Source organism: Petromyzon marinus, chromosome 29 (genome assembly GCF_048934315.1).
Source record: "Petromyzon marinus isolate PM22_M1 ecotype Great Lakes invasive population chromosome 29, UKy_Petmar_22M1.pri1.0, whole genome shotgun sequence".
NCBI lineage: Eukaryota > Metazoa > Chordata > Hyperoartia > Petromyzontiformes > Petromyzontidae > Petromyzon > Petromyzon marinus.
In genome coordinates this window covers 2,607,194-2,627,410 of record NC_133695.1, presented here as the reverse complement: position 1 = coordinate 2,627,410, position 20,217 = coordinate 2,607,194, and the positions used below count along the sequence as shown (strand labels likewise).

General features: G+C 48.4%; 1 protein-coding gene and 1 long non-coding RNA gene across 4 annotated transcripts in view; one reads left to right on the top strand and one right to left on the bottom strand.

Moving 5' to 3' along the window:
- Positions 1-20,217, bottom strand: part of LOC116947351 (uncharacterized) — an 81,850-nt gene that overhangs the window by 34,338 nt on the left and 27,295 nt on the right. The window contains exon 1 of one of the 2 annotated variants that reach the window (XR_004403668.2): positions 19,368-19,494. The exons of the other annotated variant lie outside the window; for it this stretch is intronic. This is a non-coding gene — a long non-coding RNA (uncharacterized LOC116947351). Of the gene's footprint in view, positions 1-19,367; positions 19,495-20,217 lie in introns of those variants that run through there. 2 annotated transcript variants of the gene reach the window in all.
- LOC116947350 (neuronal PAS domain-containing protein 3-like) overlaps positions 6,619-20,217 on the top strand; it is a 217,061-nt gene continuing 203,462 nt past the window's right edge. Inside the window, exon 1 of one of the 2 annotated variants that reach the window (XM_032962983.2) lies at positions 6,619-7,908. In XM_032962983.2, coding sequence (XP_032818874.1) covers positions 7,769-7,908 — 140 coding nt within the window. In that variant the 5' untranslated portion in view covers positions 6,619-7,768. Of the gene's footprint in view, positions 7,909-16,605; positions 19,348-20,217 lie in introns of those variants that run through there. The other variant, XM_032962984.2, reaches the window with a different exon arrangement.

Sequence of the window (20,217 nt, the reverse complement as noted above, 5' to 3'; positions counted from 1 at the left end):
GTCATCTATGGCAACGTGACATGCATGATGTTGGCCCATGCAAGAACTATCCAGGCTCAAGCCTGGATAGCTTTCGAGATCTGATGATGATTTTACAAATGCCGTGTGATTTGGTAATGGCCGTTATCCACGAAACACAAATTACCAACACCAAACACGGTTGCCAATAACACTGTTCGAAAAGGAAAGTATATAATATATATTAGGTGACGTTTTAGGCAACTGCCCTTCTTCATAGCAGATACATTGGGAGGCCAATAATATTTGGAGACTGCACTGTACAAAATGGAGCCCTGATATAAATTTAACTTGAAGAATGTCTCCAGATAAACAGTATTAAAACGGTCTCTGTCCAGCTCTACGTTAGAATACATGAACTTTCACCCAAGTGTAGACATTTAGTAACTGAGAAATCCATTTAAAGTAAAAAAAATATATGATGCAATAGACTCTCTTTTTTTAAGAGAAATTTTAATTATCACAAAATAATTTTGTTAAATTCCAGTAAATATGCAGATATTAATGAGGGGGGGGGGTAGCTTGGACGTGGGAAATAAATAAGTAATTATGTAAACATCCCTGTGAGAATGGAATGCTAAGCAACTAATTACAAACAGCTGTGCTTCTTCATAAAGACTGATGCTCGGTGCACTCGGTGTAATTAATGATTAAAGAGAAATCTATGGTTCGTTTGTGTGTGTTTTTTGCACTATCAATAACCATCACTTGGCAAATCCAATAACACTGTATATGGATCGGCAACACCAACGTACTGTGTATCCGTTCTTCAGGTATACTGTACAGTGTGATCCAGTTGCAGACACCCCACTGATTTCGAATGACCCTATTTAACTTATCCTCTCAACGGGGGGGATTGCATATTGTGAACGCGATGGATCAACCACATCTCGCAGAGCAGAGTGTTGAAAGATGTAATGAGTTGTAGTCAGACCGGTGGGAGACGTGTCGAGGCTTCTAAATATGTGTTTTTCTCTCTTTCAATCCGAATCTTATCTCAGTGAGGTGTCCATAAATGGATCCGCGTGTACGTTGCGTGCAGGGGACGTGGTGATGCCGTGGTCGGCACACTACGTTGCATGGGTCCAACTCCCGGCCATGATCAACATCAATGGCAAGTGCTCTCTGAAACCTGCCCAGAACGTACTCTATATGCCAGCTCGTTATTAAATGGTACACTGTGTAAGCATGGGGAGACAAAGGCGGTCGGGCATGGCGTGGTCCAGCCCAACACAAACCCTGACCTTAATATGTGCTTGCTAACACCACCTGCCCCAACAGTCCAGGAGAGTGCGGTGCTTCGTCAAATGCACTATGAAACCGGCAAGCCGAGTTCGACTCCGTGGCACGATTAATACCAGTGGCGAGTAACCATAACAAGACACGAACTGGCCCTGATGTGCCACCCCCATTCACCAACACGCACCGACCGTGACACGTTTTTTGGGGGGAGAACCTTCATCCAAGCAGGGGCTAGATCGTGACGAGGACAACGAAGGCACTGCAACGAAGGCAGACAGTGTTTTGCGAAGCGATGTTAAACGTTGTGGATTAACCGTAGCCACCCCGGTGAATGCGTCTAATATATTATTGAGCATTTGGGGTCGCGTGGCTGGCCCCCAATTGTGATGAAGAGGAGTGAGCGCGCTCTTTAGGCAATAGACGCGTGTGTGTGCGTGCGAGCTGATGTGTAGGAGAAGTTATAGGCGGACTGGAGGTTGAGACAAACGGGAGGGGGTGATCATCCAGCGGTGGCTTTTTCGTGGCCACAAACGATCAGCCGCGCGTGTTTTGACCGCCGCCGAAGTAGCCGAGGAAGGGGGCGACGCTTCGTGCGCGCTCACGACAACCGCCCGCCGAGGAGATGGAACGACGCCAAGGAGCTCGTGGATTGTTGCGTCGCAAGATCGTGAGAGATGGCTTGCGGAAGCCTTCATCCAGCAGTGGAGTGCGTGTGTTTGAATGTATGTTTGGGCTTCTTTTCGCGCCGCACGTAGCCAAGCGTGCGCATGTGAGGGTGAGCGGGAAGGACAACGAACTAAAAACACATCGTCAAAGATGATCCAATATCATCATCGTCATCATCATCGTCATCATCGCTCTTAGATTGATAATTCACTATGTAACAGGATTTTTGATCGTGGGTATTAAGTGTTATTTTCTAATTGCGTATGCCTCAAAAGTATAGAAAATGCCTATTATTGCCCACAAACGTTGCTTTTGTGACCAGGACTTTACGTGAAGGAATGACACAAATGCGCACGTTTTCTCATTGAAAATAGGTAAATTTCTAAATATCACTGTCCTGGTCACAAAAGCAAAGTTTGTGGGGAATAAAAGCCGTTTTCTGTACTTTTTGAGGCATAAGCAATTAGGGCCACCAACCTCGGTGACGATGATCTGAAAGCGGTCAATGGACCTCCCCTAGGTCGACTCAGCCCCACATGAGTATCCGGCGCGGTGTGCAAACATTGACAATATGGAGACAAAGGCGGTCGTGGGTGGTGTTGGCCACGCACCCCCTCGCGTGCCGTTCCGGCCTTCACAGGTGCTCGCTGACAGCACGTGCCCCCCCCCCCCCAAAAAAAAAGTATCGTCAAGGCTTGACGGGAGATCTTTGTCTCGTCCCGTTCCGCTCAAAACCGCTTGGCCCGACAGTCCGTATGAGGCTAGGCGGGGTATATTTCATCTTTGTCGTTGTACGCTGAGCGTGTGACGCACGCGTTGCTATAATTGTCCTTTTTTTGCGAGAGAAGAGGGGAGGGAAAAAAAACATCTTAAAATGCCTCCCTCCGTCGTCTCGCGTCGCTCCGAGTGCCAGCCACGGAATAAATGAAGGGCAACGTTTGGAGCATACGGCGCGGAATATTGCTTTGGCTAAGGATAACCACGCCATGCAGGTGCTTCGTTAGGCGGAATCAAGGCACGTAATGTGTGCATTTAAATTGCGTCATTAACAATTTAACAAAACGAGAGAGAGAGAGATTCCTGAGCACCGCCGCAAGTCATAAATGGGTTCTAGGAATTGCACGCGTCTCCCCCCGCCCCCCCCCCCTATTTTCTGTTTTTAAATGAAAAAGTAAATAAGGCAATGCTCTATAGTTGCTGACTTGAGTTTGTCCACGGACGATAGTAATTGTAAGTCTGTTCATTTAAGCATTAAGTATTTATGAGGCGCAGTGTCTGCGTATTTGCGTGTGCGGGACAAACCCCCTAAAGCAACACAGATCCGTTTCATAAAAAAGAGGGATCATGAATAATAGCAACGGCTCCAATGGATATTAATTTGAATGAAGCCAAGCAGAAATGCGTTTGTCTTCCGAGCAGCGTTAATCCATTAGCCCGCATGCCAACATTATGCATTTCCTGTGTGAAGTTACTCCGCTTGTATTTAATCTTATATATTATCAAGCTCTGCAGCTCAATACGAATGTAGTATAGCCCGACCCATTCCATGCATTGCTCTGTCGAGTATCTAAGGATTTAATGTTTGTATTGTTTAGATTAGTATATTATTGCGTAATATAGAGGTGGTCGCCGGTTGTTAGAGGTCCCGGCGTGGAAGTTTAAGCGATGGCGAAGCATCACGACTCACACCCCCCCTCCCCCCCCCCCAGCTCTGTTCCATCGCAGAGGTGTAAATTGGTGCACACATCACTTCCGAGACGTCTGGCCTGCGTGGAAGGGTAGGCCAACATCTTTATGAAGCTCCCTCGAGTGGAGACCCTTCCGCCAATGGCGTGAGAATTCACGGTAATTGCAGGGCTGCACTTTTACCATATTGTATTACATGTATATATGTGTGTACACACATTCCTCTTGTCAATACCACTGTTGGATGTAGGCCCCTTTCCCCTGTCGTGATTACAGGGACTCATTGGCCATGCTTATCCCTTGCCTCCGATTTGTGCCGTCGCCGGCATTTGAATTCAGGTGATGACTAAAGGGGGTTCATAGTGCAGCAGTGCGCTAACCACTGTGCCACCGCTCCACCACCCCTGTTTGTACGTATTAGCATGCCATGTAAAGTAAAACATTTTAATTGGTATTTGTCGTGTTCGTGTGAACGCGCAACTTTGGAAAGCTATACGGACACCGTGTTCAGTTCATTATAGTCATAACTGAGGCTAAAAATGAAAACCGTTTCGCCACAAACAACAAAGCGCTTGAGGACTGTCGTGAGCACCGTGCGCTTATTATTAATGTCATTGGGTATATATAGAATCAGTAAAATCTGGATGCTTCCATCAGCTTGCAAGTGATGCTCGAGTAACTGCAAACGTGCAGGGACGCCACGAGGTGGCGCAGATCGCTCACTGAACGCCAGAGACATGTTGCGTGCGGACCTCGCAGTTCGAGTCAGAATTTTGACAATCTTTGGAAATTTAATTTCAACCTTGAATTTAATCTGAGCAGAGTATCGCCATTCTCTTTCTGCGGCATTTCATCCCCGAATTCCAGCAGCATACGTTACACGTGGCAGCAGTGCCGGATTATACTGGTAGGAACGACGTTGTAAACTGAGTGTACCAGCCTGCAATAGATTAATGTGTCCGTCCGTCCGTCCCCTTTCAATACTTCAACGACGTGAAAAATTCCAATGTTCCTACCAGCCCACCCTGCAGGGACCTGTTCCTAGTAGCAATAGTAGCTACATATAGTACTTTACTGCCTTCAACTTTTATGAACTACTAGGTGTTTAAGGTTAGCGATTTGTCGTATTATCTGGCTGAATAGCAAATGAAAACATGCAATTACTTTACTGTGCAAGAAAAAAATGGTGTTTTAATATTCATGTTTTTTTTTTTATTTAGGGCCCCTTTATATCATATGCTATAGGCCCCGCACTTAGCTTAATCCGACGCTGAGTAGCAGTGCGGCTATCGCCCAAAAGCAGGACGGGATATCTACGTGCATACTGTGGTACGGTACACGGCATGTACCGTAGACTCCGGATTATAAGACGCTCCGGAAAGTAAGACTTGTGCCCAGTGTTAATGAAGGTACACAAAGACAAATAGTGCCCGTGTAGCCTTAACATACTGTTGGGGCAAGTGCTGTTAGCGAGCGCCTTTGAATGTCAGCACACGAGGGGGTGGGTGGCCAATACCACGCCCGGCCGCCTTTGTCTCCCTATTTGCGATGTTTACACACCGCACCAGGTACTCATTTTGAGGCTGAGTCGACCTAGGGGAGGCCCAGGACCGGTTTCAATATTCGCCACTCTTATTGGTCGTGGGCGGAAATCGAACTCGGGTCGCCAGGTTTGGAGCGCAGCGCACTGTCCACTGCGCCACCCGGCAATGCTGGATTTTCATCCCCCCCCCTGCCTCCAACTCTTGAGTTTCACAACACAGGAGGGGGAGCAGTGCATCTCATAATCTGGAGAATACGGTGTGTGCCGACATAGACATGCATACTGCGTTACAGTCCGTATCCAACCACGTTCTGTGGTCAGATCAGAAACGACTTTCACTCTGCTGCAAGTCCATAGACGTGGCCTCGTTTGAAGGGGGTGGGCGCACAAAAACGCACGCTACCCGGTTAATTTTAAGCAAACTCGAAACTAAAGTTGAACGCCCAACGGAATGAGTCAACGATGCGATGTGCTTGCGTCCACCGTGCAGTTTTGCTCTGAGCTCTCTCGGCCCCTGTGTGTACGTGCAAAGGCCATTGCTTAACGTGGGGCGCCACGGTGGCGGAGACATTAACTACATCGCCGGGTATGGAGGAGGTTGTGGGTTCGATCCAAAACCCCCGACGCCTGTATATTTGGAGTTTGCACGTTTTCCCCATGGACGCGTGGATATTTCTCCGAGTCATGCGGGTTTCCCCCGTCCACATTGAGAATCAACATGACGCGTTTAGAGCATGTGGCTGTTCTATATTTGCACGTGATACGCTGCTTCATTGAGCTTCCATTTGAGATAGCCAGGTCGCTTCTAGAAAAAGAGCAACGTACCTCAGTGGGGCCTTACCTGGTAAAATACATTGTAGGAATCTCTTTCGCATTTTAGTCCAGTTCCCGTCTAACAATGGAGAACAGATTGTAGATCAAATGGTGCTTGCAAATGAAAAGCCGGATGCGCATGACAGAGAGAGAGAGAGAATGTGACAGAGCAGTCATTTTAACGTTTGTTGCACAATCACAACCAATGCTGCTTCTCGGCGCTGCTACCAAGATGTGTGTGTCTTGACTAGAAACATTTAGAAGGCGGTCTGAGCCTTGAGCAGGAGAAGTTGGAGATGGGGCTCAGTTGCATCCAGATTCTGGCCGCACAGACATCCTCATGCGCAAAGATGAATAGTTTACATCATAATAACAACGATAATAATAATGATACCGGCAATAATTAACTATTCTGCAGATGTCACCGATTTGCAAAGCGCGTTACTGGGCGCGCTGTATATAAATATAAAAGTGTTGAAATGTCAAGGCTGTTCCGCATATTCATCGTTGGCCCTGACAATCACTCGGCCTCTCAATTGTCTCTGAGGGGGTGGGGTGTGCTGTGCGTGTGTCGGGTAGGGTGTGTGTCGGCGTGTGTGTCGTGGTGGGGAGGAGGAGGGGAGTGTAGAGGTTGGAGATGGAGTGAGGTTGGGAGGGGGGGAGTGCTGTGGTGGTGGTGGAGAAGACGGGTTTGCCCGCGTATGCAACGGCGCAAAGCATCCTGGCACGAACACACACAGGCAGACACGCACCGAGAGACCAGTCGCCCATGCGCTCTTAGCAACGCATTCAAGAAGAGGAGAGGGAACGACGTGAGAGAGAGAGAGATGAGAGAGAGAGAGCTAAACATCATCACACTCCGAGACGGCAAAACGCACAACTACGTCGCATCGGGCATGAGCACTTCCAAGACGAGAGCCGACGGTGCTGCGTGACGCTTAGGGGATAAGCGAAGCTTCTTTAATGTAATCATTATCATAATCATCAGCAGCAGCATCGTCAGCCGCATCTTCAGCAGCAGCATCTTTTTCAGGCGGCTGCGCGTGTTTTGCTCTGCGGTGAGCGAGCACATTTATTCGAATCGCTTGGAGCAGTAGCATCTGTGTGTGTGCGTGCTGCTAGATATCACGTTGAATGGGAATTGTTGGAATTATTAACATTATATTTTTCTGAAGTGCGAGTCGTGATCGGAGCGAGGAGGAGGAGGAGGTGAGACAGAGAGAGAGAGGCGCTCATACATACCCACGGGATTACGCGCGCACGCAAGCTGCGGCCGCTATGCGCTGAGCAGAGACCTTGCTCGCAGAAGAGCGACCGACGAGGCTCTTGGAGCGATGTTCTAACGGGGCATTCTGTAAAGAAACGTTGTAGATGTTCCTTCGCTGCACTTGCGGACGGAGAGAACGGCGGGGACTTGTGGTGACGAGACCGGTCTAACTTCACGCGCTTTGACAAGAACATGGCGAGACAATAAGGCGAGACCCGAGTTGAGAACGCAGGCGTGTAAATGCGAAGTACGAACACCAGCATGGAGATAAAGAAGTAACAAGTCAACGACAACATCGAAAACTTTACTCGCGGCCACCCCAGCAGCAGCAGCAGCAAGCAACCTGATCGGGGTTCTAGTGGCACTGTCGCTGAACAGATAACATGCACAGGGACACGTAACTTTGCCGTGCGAAGAGCGGCTTCAAGACGGAAGGCTGGTGCCTCGCGTTTGCTATTCTTGTAATAAAAGGAGAGGCGGTTTGTTTGTCGGTGGAGGGGGTGGGGGCCCTGTGTGCTGCACCCTGCGGAGGGATGATGCTCAGGCTCTACCCGGAGCTCGCTTGCGAGGGCCCCACGGACGACGCTGATTGTCCGCAGCCAGCGGAGGGGCACTCCAACGGAGGGATGGGGGCCCCACCGACGTGCCACGCTCCGGGCTCCTACCAGCAGCGGTAAGTACGGACTGGACGGGTGAATGGATTGATTGGTGTCAGTGGGTGTGGGTTGACAGAGAACGGAGTCGGCTCGGGGAGAATGAGCGGTGGTTATAAGATGAAGAAAACATGTGTGGGGTGAAGGAGGAGGGGGGAGGGGTGCTGGAGTTAAATACAAATTTGAGTCGTGGGGGCGAGCGAGGAATGAGCTGGGGTGGAGGGGGTGGGGTGTCTGTCCCGTTTGAGACGCAGTCCCCTACGCGCAATTTATCCGCTCGGAGACTCCCCCCGTAAAGCATGCATCGGGGAGTGACGTCTGAGCTCGCGACGGTGCCAGTGCTAAATTAAGTTATCCCGCGAGCCTACCGCAGAGAGATATTCGATTGGATTTCAGTGCAAGCTTGGCAATATGAATGTATCACACAGGCACGCACGGGCACGCGCGGCGCAGAGACGCGCGGCGGCACCACGGAGACTAGAAAAGACAAAACACGGACAGGCACGCGGACACTGACACGCGTGCTTTAGGATACGCGCGCACACACACACACACTCGAGGAATCAAGAAAGTTTTTGACATCCTGAAATAGTGAAAACTAAATGGACAGTACGTTGCTTTTGTCGCTGTGTTTTATTTTGAAGTAATATACTGCAGTACGCCGTATGTAAGCGTTGGCACGGCTTAAATTTATCTCTGAATGTTTTAGTTGTTCGCTGGTGAACTGGGGCGGCGGGCAGGTGACTCGTAGCTAGCGACACGCCCTAGCGAGACGTGTACTGGATGTGGTGTGCCGAGTGCGGGGACATTGTCCTGACACCCGGACAGACGCCTGCTGAAATGAAGCCCCGAGCGTTCATTACATGACGTTAATCAAGGTTATCTTAGCCACGAACACATATTTGAGTGTCTAGGCTGTATCAAGATAGTCCTGTTTGCCAGTATAAAATAATTGTACTTGCAAGCTTTATATACATATGCCCCAATTTGATCACTGATATTTCACTTTGTTTCCATTTAATTATCTTATATGAGCTTACATTTAAACAAAATCGAATGAATGATGCAAACATATTGGATGCATTGTTAGGTGATGCTGCTGCTGCTTTGACAGCGGTGCACCGAGCACAATTAACCCCTCTCCGAATACAAATCTCAACACATTTATCAATAGCACTGTGGCCTTGACAGGGGGGGGGGATACGTATATAAATAAGCGACGTTTTTGGGGCAATCGCACAACCATGCCTCGTATTGCACGAGCGAAGAACTCGAACACGCGTTACGTGTCGGTGCAACGCTCCACGCGCGCATTTCCCTAAACCAATATTTTGCAACGAACGACGCCCGCTTGCTTTACCAAAATGTTGCTGCTGTGCAATCACTTTGTGTTTATAATTGCTAAGGGGGAAACCAAATAGGCGCGGAATTAAAGGAAATTAATGAAAACGTTCAAAGGGCTGACGTCTGAATCAGCGCAATTGCTGTAATACTGTAATCGTGAATCTAATTGAAAATTCGAGCAGAACGGACTAGCAATTACACTAATTACCGGCGCCTCTGAAACGCCACAAAGTGCACACGCGGCACTCACAGGGCTAGGCTGTCACGCGCCTCGCCGTTGCTCGCGACGCCTGTCGTGTTACTACTCCCCGTGCTAAGGGGATAAAATGTTGCACGAGACTGCGAGGGAGTAGCACTGCTTCGCTGCAGTGCCCGGATTAAGTTAGTGCGGGGCCTGTAGCTTATGTTATAAAGGGGCACTAAAAAAAACATAACTATTAAAACACATACATTTTAAAACTTGCATAATAAAAGTCATTGTATTTTTTTCATTTTATGTGCAGCCAGGTTATATGACAAATCGCTAACTTTAAACACCCAGTCGTTCATAAAAGTTGAAGGCCAGTAGAGTACTATAGTAATAGAGCAAGTGCAGAATCACTGAACCGGAATTTAAAGCTTGAAAGCATTTAGCGCGGGGCCCTTGAAAGTGCGGGGCCCGTAGCTACCACACATGTAGCTACCACACATGTAGCTACTACACATGTAGCTACCACACATGTAGCTACTACACATGTAGCTACCACACATGTAGCTACTACAAATGCAGCTACTGCACATGTAGCTACCACACATGTAGCTACTACACATGCAGCTACTACACATGCAGCTACTGCACATGTAGCTACCACACATGTAGTAGCTACTACACATGTAGTAGCTACTGTGCATGTAGCTACCACACATGTAGCTACTACACATGTAGCTACCACACATGTAGCTACTGCACATGTAGCTACTACTACACATGTAGCTACCACACATGTCGCTACTACACATGTAGCTACTACTACACATGTAGCTACTACACATGTAGCTACCAGGGTAATCCGGCATTGCTTCTCTGCCATGACATCCGCGGTATCGCGCCGCCCCGAGGTGGCGTCAGCCGGGAGAACATCGCCTCTCTTTCGGGGGGTGGGGGGCTGTGCAGGGAACAGTCACCCCGCCACCCACACCAATGTTGACAATTGTGGGCTCTGATGTGGCCGCGAGGGTGGGGGGTGGGTAGCAGCGTTTGCTCGCGTCTCGTGGCGGAGGTTCGGTGGTTTCGAGACCCGCGGCCGCCCTGGTTAATACCGCAGGCGAGTTAAAGCGTGTTTAGCCAGGCGCCGTCCGCTCCACGCTAGGCGTTAAAGAACAACACGTGACGTTGTGTTTATTTTTAAAGGACCAGGCAGCGTGTGCCCGTGCCATGGTCCACCTTGCCAAGTATGGAAACGTTTTTTTTTGCAAATTACTCACCTTTAAAAAGGAAACCGCTCAGCAATATCACCCCCATCTGCAAAACTACTCCAGACGCTGTCTGCGAAACAGCGCTATAAGGATGGCGCGAATGCCAAATAGATTTTTATTCTTATTTCTCAATAGCTATTTTAGGCGTTTCTCTTCCAATTGCACGCGCCTATCCGTTGTATGCTTTTGAAACGGGACTGGTATCATGCGCCAGCCTATTGTAAATGGTACAGCGATAACCAATGTCAGTGCGGAAAAACCGAATTATCTGGTGAAATAAAGCTGCAAACACACACGCACGCCCACTCGTATGCGTACAACAACATCCCCTGCCATTTGCCACTGAGTGAGAGCGCCATTATCACAGCGCTTTTGCAGAGGCTGTATCCACTCTGAGGTCACGTGAAGTGTCTAATGTATTATAGCTCTGTCCGGCTGTCTATCATGCTGCCCTGCAACATCGGCTCACGGCATCTCTCGAAACGATGTTCGAACCCGTGAGCGAAGCTGTACGTAAAGTTGCCTTCCCATCAGGGGACTAATCCCACTGAAAACTGTCCAAATTGATCAAATAACATAACCGAACACATTTGTCAATAACGAATGCTCTGGAGCACGTAAATATGAAGAACGGTCGTTGCTTGAACCATCACCTGTTGCGTAATTTTTTTTTCTGTTAAGGCCACGGTGTCCATTGACAAATGTGCCGCGTGCTTTTTTATTTGTGCTCGCTGCACCACCACGACGGTCGCAGTATCACAGAAGACGGCAATCGGTCCACATTGCAAAAATTAAAAAAATGGCTTGCACAAGCATTGGTAACTCAAACCCACAGAAGTTTGACTTCTACATTTGGCGGGTGGCAGGGGTTCGATTTGTCCCTCACATTAGGAATCGCAGGAGCATTCAATAAATCATTTTTTAATTGTGAATTACTGAAAATAAACGAATAAAGGTGTCCAGTTTGGGAGGGAGCATTCCCCCCTCCCCCGCCGCAAACTCTCGCCTATGCCCAAACGACAGTGGCAGTACTCTTTGGTTCTTTCGGTAAAGTCACGGAGGTAAAAATAAAAAAATAAAGTTAATCAAATCACGACGTTTCGGAGGCAACACAAGCCTCCGTCATCAGGTGTAGCTAGCACAGTAAACTGATGACGGAAGCTTGTGTTGCCTCCGAAACGTCGTTCTTTGATTAACTTTATTTTTTTTTATTTTGCCTACGTGACTGTACCGAAAGAACCAAAGAGTATGGATCATTTCAGTCACGAAAACTTCAAATCTCGACAGTGACAGTGTCCTGAACGCCACCAGTCGGCTCCCCATGCTGCTCACTACTTACTTATGGAAAGAAACGCTTGATGAAAAGGCATTATAGATTCCATGCATATCAATGTTTATTTTTTCCTCCGGATACCCCAATTTTAATAGTACGTATGTTGTCCACCTCCATGCCCTCAGTATTTGCTTATAGTGAGCGATGTGACATCACTAGGCTTTCACTCTGCCATTACCAGTGCACAGCATAATTTGTGAGATATTAATTAGTTCCTTAAAACGTGCAGTCATGTTTGATTTTACGCTTTCAACCGGTTTCCCTATTCCTGTGAAACGTAAGAGTGTGAACCGACACTTGCTATTTGTATCGCGAACTATGTAACTGTGATTTCAACTCGGATCTGTAATGTGTAATAATATCTGTATTGTCGCAGGACGCCCACGAAGTAAAGCCTAACAGCTCATTGGGCCCTTCCTGCTGAAATTAATATCATCTAAGTCTATCCAAGCCAATCCACTGTTGGATGAAGGCCTACATATGCCGTGCCGGGTCATGGCAACACGGACTAAGCTAGTGCGGGGCCTATAGCATGATGTTATAAAGGGGCCCTAAAATAAAATGTTAATATTAAAACATACATTGTTTAACTTGCACAGTAAAGTAATTGTATTTTTTCATTTGCTATACAGCGAGATAATACGACAGATCGCTAACATTAGACACCCAGTCGCTCGTAAAAGTTGAAGGCAGTATAGTACTATAGTAATAGAGCAAGTGCTGAATCATTGAACCGGAATTGATAGCTTGGAAGAATTTAGCGCGGGGCCATTGAAAGTGCGGGGCCCGTAGCTACATATGTAGCTACTTTTACTACTAAGATCATCCGGCACTGCGTGGCAGTTTTTTTTAAAAGTTGTTTGAACATACTTCACCAGGCCACTCAGCGGTGAGGGCATGCCGGGTATTAGACTGGCTCGGATACCACTCAACACTGATGTTAACCGTGGCTGAGAATCCAACTCGGGTGGCCGGCTCCTTAGCGCAGCGCCACCACTCCTGTCGCACTTTGACGTGGCGCTCGTCACCGATCCAGCGCTTTGGAGAGGCAATGGGCTGGTGGATCGCATAGAGATTTGCGAAACTCGAAAGTCCCCCGGGCTGCAAGATGACCAGGAGTTGGTGGCGCAGCACATTGGTTTGTAAATCAGACTGTGCGGGTCTCTTGGTGTTATCCCCTTACGGGCACGCGTGGGGTTCTCCAGGTATTCTGGTTTCCTCCCACACGGAGCCAAACGCCACTTAAAAGGGAATTTGTCCATCACCGATCCATGACATGCCGGAAGAAAAACGGATTGAGCTCAGTGAAGGGTTTTGTGAGATGCAAGTACGATACATCAATCCACTGCTGTGCAGATCGTGGGGGTTATTTTGACCATACTTCACCATGCTGGATAAAAAAAATATATTAATTAAAGTGTATGTCTTAATTATTTAGCTATGCTCTAGTTGATCGAGAGAACTGCATTACAACTGTCCCCACGACTTCCCATTAGGTGTGGGTGTTTGGCCAGGAGTGGGTGCTCCTCTTGAGGGGGATATTTTTTTAAGTTTTTTTTATTATATGTAAAAATGAGGCCGGTGCAAGGTACACACCATAACAATGGGGGGGAGGGGGGGTGTTGTACTAAAATGTTGCGGACCAAAGCCAGAACTTATTGCTCTCTTGGGTTTTAGGAAGGGGAGCAGGTTCCGATGTTGAGGGGTATTAAATCCACAACAACAACAACACGACCATGAATCAATCCACTTGATTAATGGTCGTGGTCAACGAGCAAGGTCAACCAGCGTGGTCAACCAGCGTGGTCAACCAGCGTGGTCAACTAGCATGGTCAACCTGCATGGTCAACTAGCATGGTCAACTAGCATGGTCAACCAGCATGATCAACTAGCATGGTCAAACAGCATGGTCAACCAGCATGGTCAACTAGCATGGTCAACCAGCGTGGTCAACCAGCGTGGTCAACTAGCATGGTCAACCTGCATGGTCAACCAGTATGGTCAACTAGCATGGTCAACTAGCATGGTCAACTAGCATGGTCAACCAGCATGATCAACTAGCATGGTCAAACAGCATGTTCAACTAGCGTGGTCAACTAGTATGGTCAACTAGTATGGTCAACTAGCATGGTCAACTAGCGTGGTCAACTAGCATGGTCAACTAGCATGGTCAACTAGCATGGTCAACCAATATGGTCAACTAGCATGGTCAACTAGTATGGTCAACTAGCATGGTCAACCAATATGGTCAACTAGCGTGATCAACCAATATGGTCAACTAACATGGTCAACTAGCATGGTCAACCAGCGTAGTCAACCAGTATGGGCAACCAATATCGTCAACCAGCATGGTCGACTAGCATGGTCAACCAGCATGGTCGACTAGCATGGTCAATCAGCATGGTCGACTAGCGTGGTCAACCAGCGTGGTCAACTAGCGTGGTCAACTAGCATGGTAAACCAGCATGGTCAACTAGCATGGTCAACCAGCATGGTCAACAAGCATGGTCAACTAGCATGGTCAACTAGCATGGTCAACCAGCATGGTCAACCAGCATGGTCAACTAGCATGGTCAACCAGCGTGGTCAACCAGCGTGGTCAACTAGCATGGTCAACCAGCATGGTCAACTAGCATGGTCAACTAGCATGGTCAACCAGTGTGGTCAACCAGCATGGTCAACTAGCATGGTCAACTAGCATGGACAACCAGCATGGTCAACTAGTGTGGTCAACTAGCGTGGTCAACTAGCATGGTCAACCAGCGTGGTCAACTAGCATGGTCAACCAGCGTGGTCAACTAGCGTGGTCAACTAGCATGGTCAACTAGCATGGTCAACTAGCATGGTCAACCAGCGTGGTCAACTAGCATGGTCAACTAGCATGGTCAACTAGCATGGTCAACCAGCATGGTCAACTAGTGTGGTCAACTAGCGTGGTCAACTAGCATGGTCAACCAGCGTGGTCAACTAGCATGGTCAACTAGCGTGGTCAACTAGCGTGGTCAACTAGCATGGTCAACTAGCTTGGTCAACCAGCATGGTCAACTAGCATGGTCAACCAGCATGGTCAACTTGCATGGTCAACTAGCGTGGTCAACTAGCATGGTCAACTAGCATGGTCAACTAGCATGGTCAACCAGCATGGTCAACCAGCAGTGGACTGTACATTACATTACTTGCACTGACATCTCAGGATATATATCCGCACAACCCCTCGCTCTCTGCGTTCATCAACACATCGCGCGCCCCTCTGCCAAACCACCACTCGACTTCACTCCGTTTTATTTCTCTACAACTCTGTCAAGTTTGGATAACCGAGCCAGGTACAATATTTTGTCAGCGGTTGTGGCTGAGTGTCCACTGCTGTTATCTGCCAAAGGCCACCGCGGTTGTTTTTGTCAAAGTGGAGAAGACGTCTCATTTGTTTCAGAATAATGCATGATTCAGTAGCATTTAATACATGCAACATATTTGCATTCATAACATTGGGTGGAGCAGTGTCGTCGTAGTGAGCGTGTTACAACGTTATAAACTCGACCACCTAAGTAATAATTCCGGCCCTGAGTTCTGAGCCGGGGTTGGGCAAATGCCCCCCCGTTGCTCTACCTCCATCAACCCCTGCGACTGACAGTGGTGGAGGAGGTCTTCATCCAGAAATGAATTGCCTAAGGGCTCTGCATCATTATTATGCAAAATATTGGGGGGGGGGATGCAGTGGTTTGCACATTGCAATATAAACCCAGTCAACTGAGTTCCATTCCCGACCACGGCTAACATCAGGCGCGAGACAAATCTGACCCGGTCCAAGGCCCCCTCCCGCCGGGCTGAGCTTCATCAACCAACACTGACCAGTGTGGAGAAGTATGGTCAAACAATCCCCTCAAAAAAGGCGATTTGATTGACAAACGGCTGCACATTCTTGTAATATAAATCTACAACCTTCGTGATTATTTTCCCGAGACGGGAGATACAATGATGGGAGACAAATAGAGGGAGAGAGAAAACACTCTGTGAATATGTGCCGCAAATAAAAAATTGTCCTTTCAGATCGCTTGTGCCAATAGCAGTTCCACCACGGAGTCCTGCCAGGGGCGTTTTTCCGCCTTTGAAAAATATGTTCGGTTGGAGCTCGCCTTAAGTCGTTGTTACTTGTCTCTTTTGAACGCTTCCACGCAGTGTTCAAATTGCAAGAGTGCCAGGCAACTCAGCATAGGCGCCTATTCAAGGGAGCCTACGAGAACGAGACGAGATGGCTCTACCACAACGATTATCGTGTTCCTCGTTTGGGAAATGAAAAGCGGGAAATGACGACACTCGCATAATGTGCTCCCAATTACATCACATCGGTGAATACGCGATCGGTAACAATATGAAGGTACAGCCCTGCAACTGCTTGTCGAGACATTGCTGGCAGACGAGCCTCCACTAGAGGGAGCTCTGGAGAGCTCGTTGCAGGCTACATTGGCCTATTCTTCCATGCTGGCCAGCTGTCTTGGGGAATATGAGGATACCCACACTTAACCCTACCACACGCAGCCTTCAAATTGACTGTGGTGAACCTATTTTTCTGGGGGGGGGGGGGAAGGTCAGATAAGCGAGGTTGGGGGCAGTGTGAATTAGAAATAAGAGACGTGTCCCATTTATTTAACTGCCACGCCGGGAAATGGAATTCTGCGTCTCCCATATGAGCAAAATATGTGTTTTTTTTATTCCATCGGCCTGTTGGTTTTTCCACGCTTACATCATCCATTGCACGGTTTGCTGGATGCAGCACACGTTGCTGGATACACACACGTGCGCACTGCAAACCGAATGTTCCAGCCACACGCACATAGTACAGTTTATTCTACATGCATGCGTGCATATGTATTATCGTACATCTGCCGCTAGCTTGTATATAACTGCCCGTGACAAAAGTGTGCAATTTTCTATTCAGGCTCTTGTGAATTGCGAGGTGAAAAAAGATAAGGGCGTGCAGTTCAACTGTAAATAAATATACATCGTCCCTACAAGGGACGTTCAGTAAGTATATGTTCGCTATACAAAAGGCGGCATGTTACATTTATCACGCCGCTTGCCGGATATTAGATGTGGGGAAATAGCGAAGATCACTTGTGCATAAACACAGTGCCATTCACAATTAGGAGCGTTTTCTGTATTACATATGCGTGGCTATAGTATTTTCTTGCACCATGTTGTTCATATGAAAAGGGCCACTTTTGGAACGCGCATTGATAAAGATCTTTTTTTTTCCAGTTGACTTACCATACATCACAAATCCATCACGGGCTATGACATGCCCGTGTGATAATGAATCGTTAGCATACATAATTTACCGTCAAAAATAAACTGGTATAATTAATTACAACGACACGTTATTGAATTGGTCGCAAGCGTCATTAAGGTAAAATTTTAAGTCAGCAATAATTAATGTTGCGCAATTACTAATCAATACATAACGTATGTTTCCGATGGCCTATGAGGCTAATAAAAATAATAATCCTCCTTTGTTTCCAGTGCAATGCACAAGCAAACCTTTCCCTCCGCGTCGCTTGATGTAGCGGGCTGCCCTTCGTCAATCCATGACGCCGCCGTCTACATAATCGTGGTGCTTGTTTGACCATACTTCACCAGGATCGCTTCACATATCACTCGCCACCGATGTGAGCCGTTACCGGGAAATCCAACTGGGGTCGCGGGGTTCATAGTGCAGTGCGTAAACCACGGGACCGCCGCTCAACGCCAGTATCATCAATCTCAACAACACCCTGTCATCATCAACATCGCATTCTATTGGGTAACATTGCAGTCGGTTATAAGACAATACAAGGTAAGATTACGGCAGGGGTGCGAGAATAACCAGGGGTGCTCTCATAGCTTTTGAAATTACCCCCCCACCCCCATCTCCTCTTTGCAGATGGGAAAGGCATGGGATGGTTATGGAATTTTGTACCTCCTGCAATCCACGTGGCGACTGTAACATCTCCCCATTGCACTTTGGTCGTAAATGCTCTCATTTTACCGGGATCTGACACCACCGTGGTGCCCCTTATAAAGCTCCTCGCGCTGCGGGTCGCATTTAACTCATCCGCTCAGAAGATAACCACAGCACCGATTGATTTGGAGGCGCGTTGCTTTGCTCGCCTGCAGTTTATTACCGTGCTCGTCCGTTATTACAATGTTGCTCGCTTCGCGTTTATTCGCGATCCAATGAAGGAATTAATGGTTGTGATATTGACACAAGTCACCTCGGGGGTGTTGTACTATCGCGTGCGCGTGTGCGCGCGCGCGCGCGCGTCTTTTTCGTTTATAAATCAACAATTAAAGCTGCCCTGCTTCGTCTGCCGGTAGCCTTCAGAACAGGCTGACGTTGAGGGGAATCGCAAAAGACCGCCCACTCAAAACCCCACACGTACAGAGGGAGAGAGAGAGAGAAAAAAACCTTCTGGAGTTCCGTTTTTTTTTCAATGTTATTTTTAAGAGAGCGATGCTGCTACTTGCTGATATTCGTGCGCATTAACGGCACGTGCTTACGGTTATTTTGAAACACATAAATGTCACTGCTATTTCAGCTTAGGGACAAATATGATGATGATGATCACGCTGTTGATGATGATGCGAGGAGGCTGTGTCATCCAGGAGCCGGATTTGGCTGCATTGCCTGTAACTGCCCTGTGCTTGGATGTTCGTGTGTGGGTGTTTGGTGGGGAGCGGTGACGCAGTGGTTGGCGCGCTGCGCTACGATCCCAGCGGACCCAAGTTCGATTCCCGCTCACTACCAATAACAGTGACGATTATCTAAAGCAGTTGTGGGCGTCCCCTAGATCGACTTAGCCTTAAACGAGTACCTGGGTGCGATGTGTAAACATCAGCACTGGGGAGACAAAGGTGGCTGGGCGTGATGTTGGCCACCCCCCCCACCCCCCTCACCTCGTGTTCCGTGCAGCCTTCACAATAGGTGCTCGCTAACAGCACCTGCCACCCCCCAACAGTCTGTTAAAGGCTACACGGGGGATCTTTGTCTTTTGTGTGCCTGCCAGACAATCGCGCATCACGTAAATCATCCGCTCGTGTTGCGAGCGTCTGTCGCGCTGGGCGTGTGCACGCGCGAGTGAGAGTGCGTGTGAAGAGCGTGAGAGTGTGCGAGCGAGCGAGTGTGCGCGCGCGCGCGTGCCCATCTCCATCCGTGCGCGGCTCTGCGCACGCACGCGCGCGCACGCACGCACGCGCGGACACGCACGATCCACGCGCACGCACGCACACACACTCGTTGAAAAATGGCGCCCAGCAAGCAAGAACACAAGCAAGATCCCTCAAGACGTGAACGGTAAAAAAAAAGAAACATACCTCCCCACCTCCTTCCTTTCCTTGTTATTGTTTTGCCTCGTTTGAAGAAAAAAAAACCTCCTCCTCGTCTCGCTATTTCATTTTCTCGCACGGCGCTCCGCGCGTGTGCATGCGCGTGCGTGTCATCATGCCTTGTGTACGCGCGCGCGTGTGTGTGTATGTATGTCTCTGTAGGGCTGCCGCGTGCTTACACAGGGCGCGTGCGTGTGTGTGTGTGAATATCGATAGTGTACGCGCGAGTGCATGTACACCCACGATGCTGCCATTTGTATCTATCGGACTGTGTGCGTAATTGTCTTCTGTGTATGCACGCGCGCGCGTACCGTTGATATTTTCACACTTACAAAATTTTCACACTTCCCAGTCGACGTGAAATGTGCCTTGCATTTACAGCCGTTGCATTGATACACTTAAGCTACGCAATCAATTGACACACACGCACACATACACACATGCACAAACACACAATAGCACTAATGTATATCACACCGTGTAATGAGTGTCCGCTATGTAGTTGGCATTCACTCACTCTCACTCACAATGCCTACACTCAGACAATACAATTCGCAGATCCCATAACGCATTACGTGCGTGTTGCTATTGTAGACTGCCCGACATACACCCTCTCGCCTGGTATTGTTCACAGCCACGTATGGGCGACGTGCGCGCAGGGATGAAAGCCGCACCCCAGCTGCTTTATATGCGTTATACGGTCATTTTATTAAGCCCCACAGTGTCAAAGAGACTCACACGGACAATCACTCGTCTCAAATGCGGCGCGTGTGTGCGCGAGTGCTGGGCCAGTTGGTTGTCATTGCATTGCGGTTCCGCGGTTATATTAACATATGCA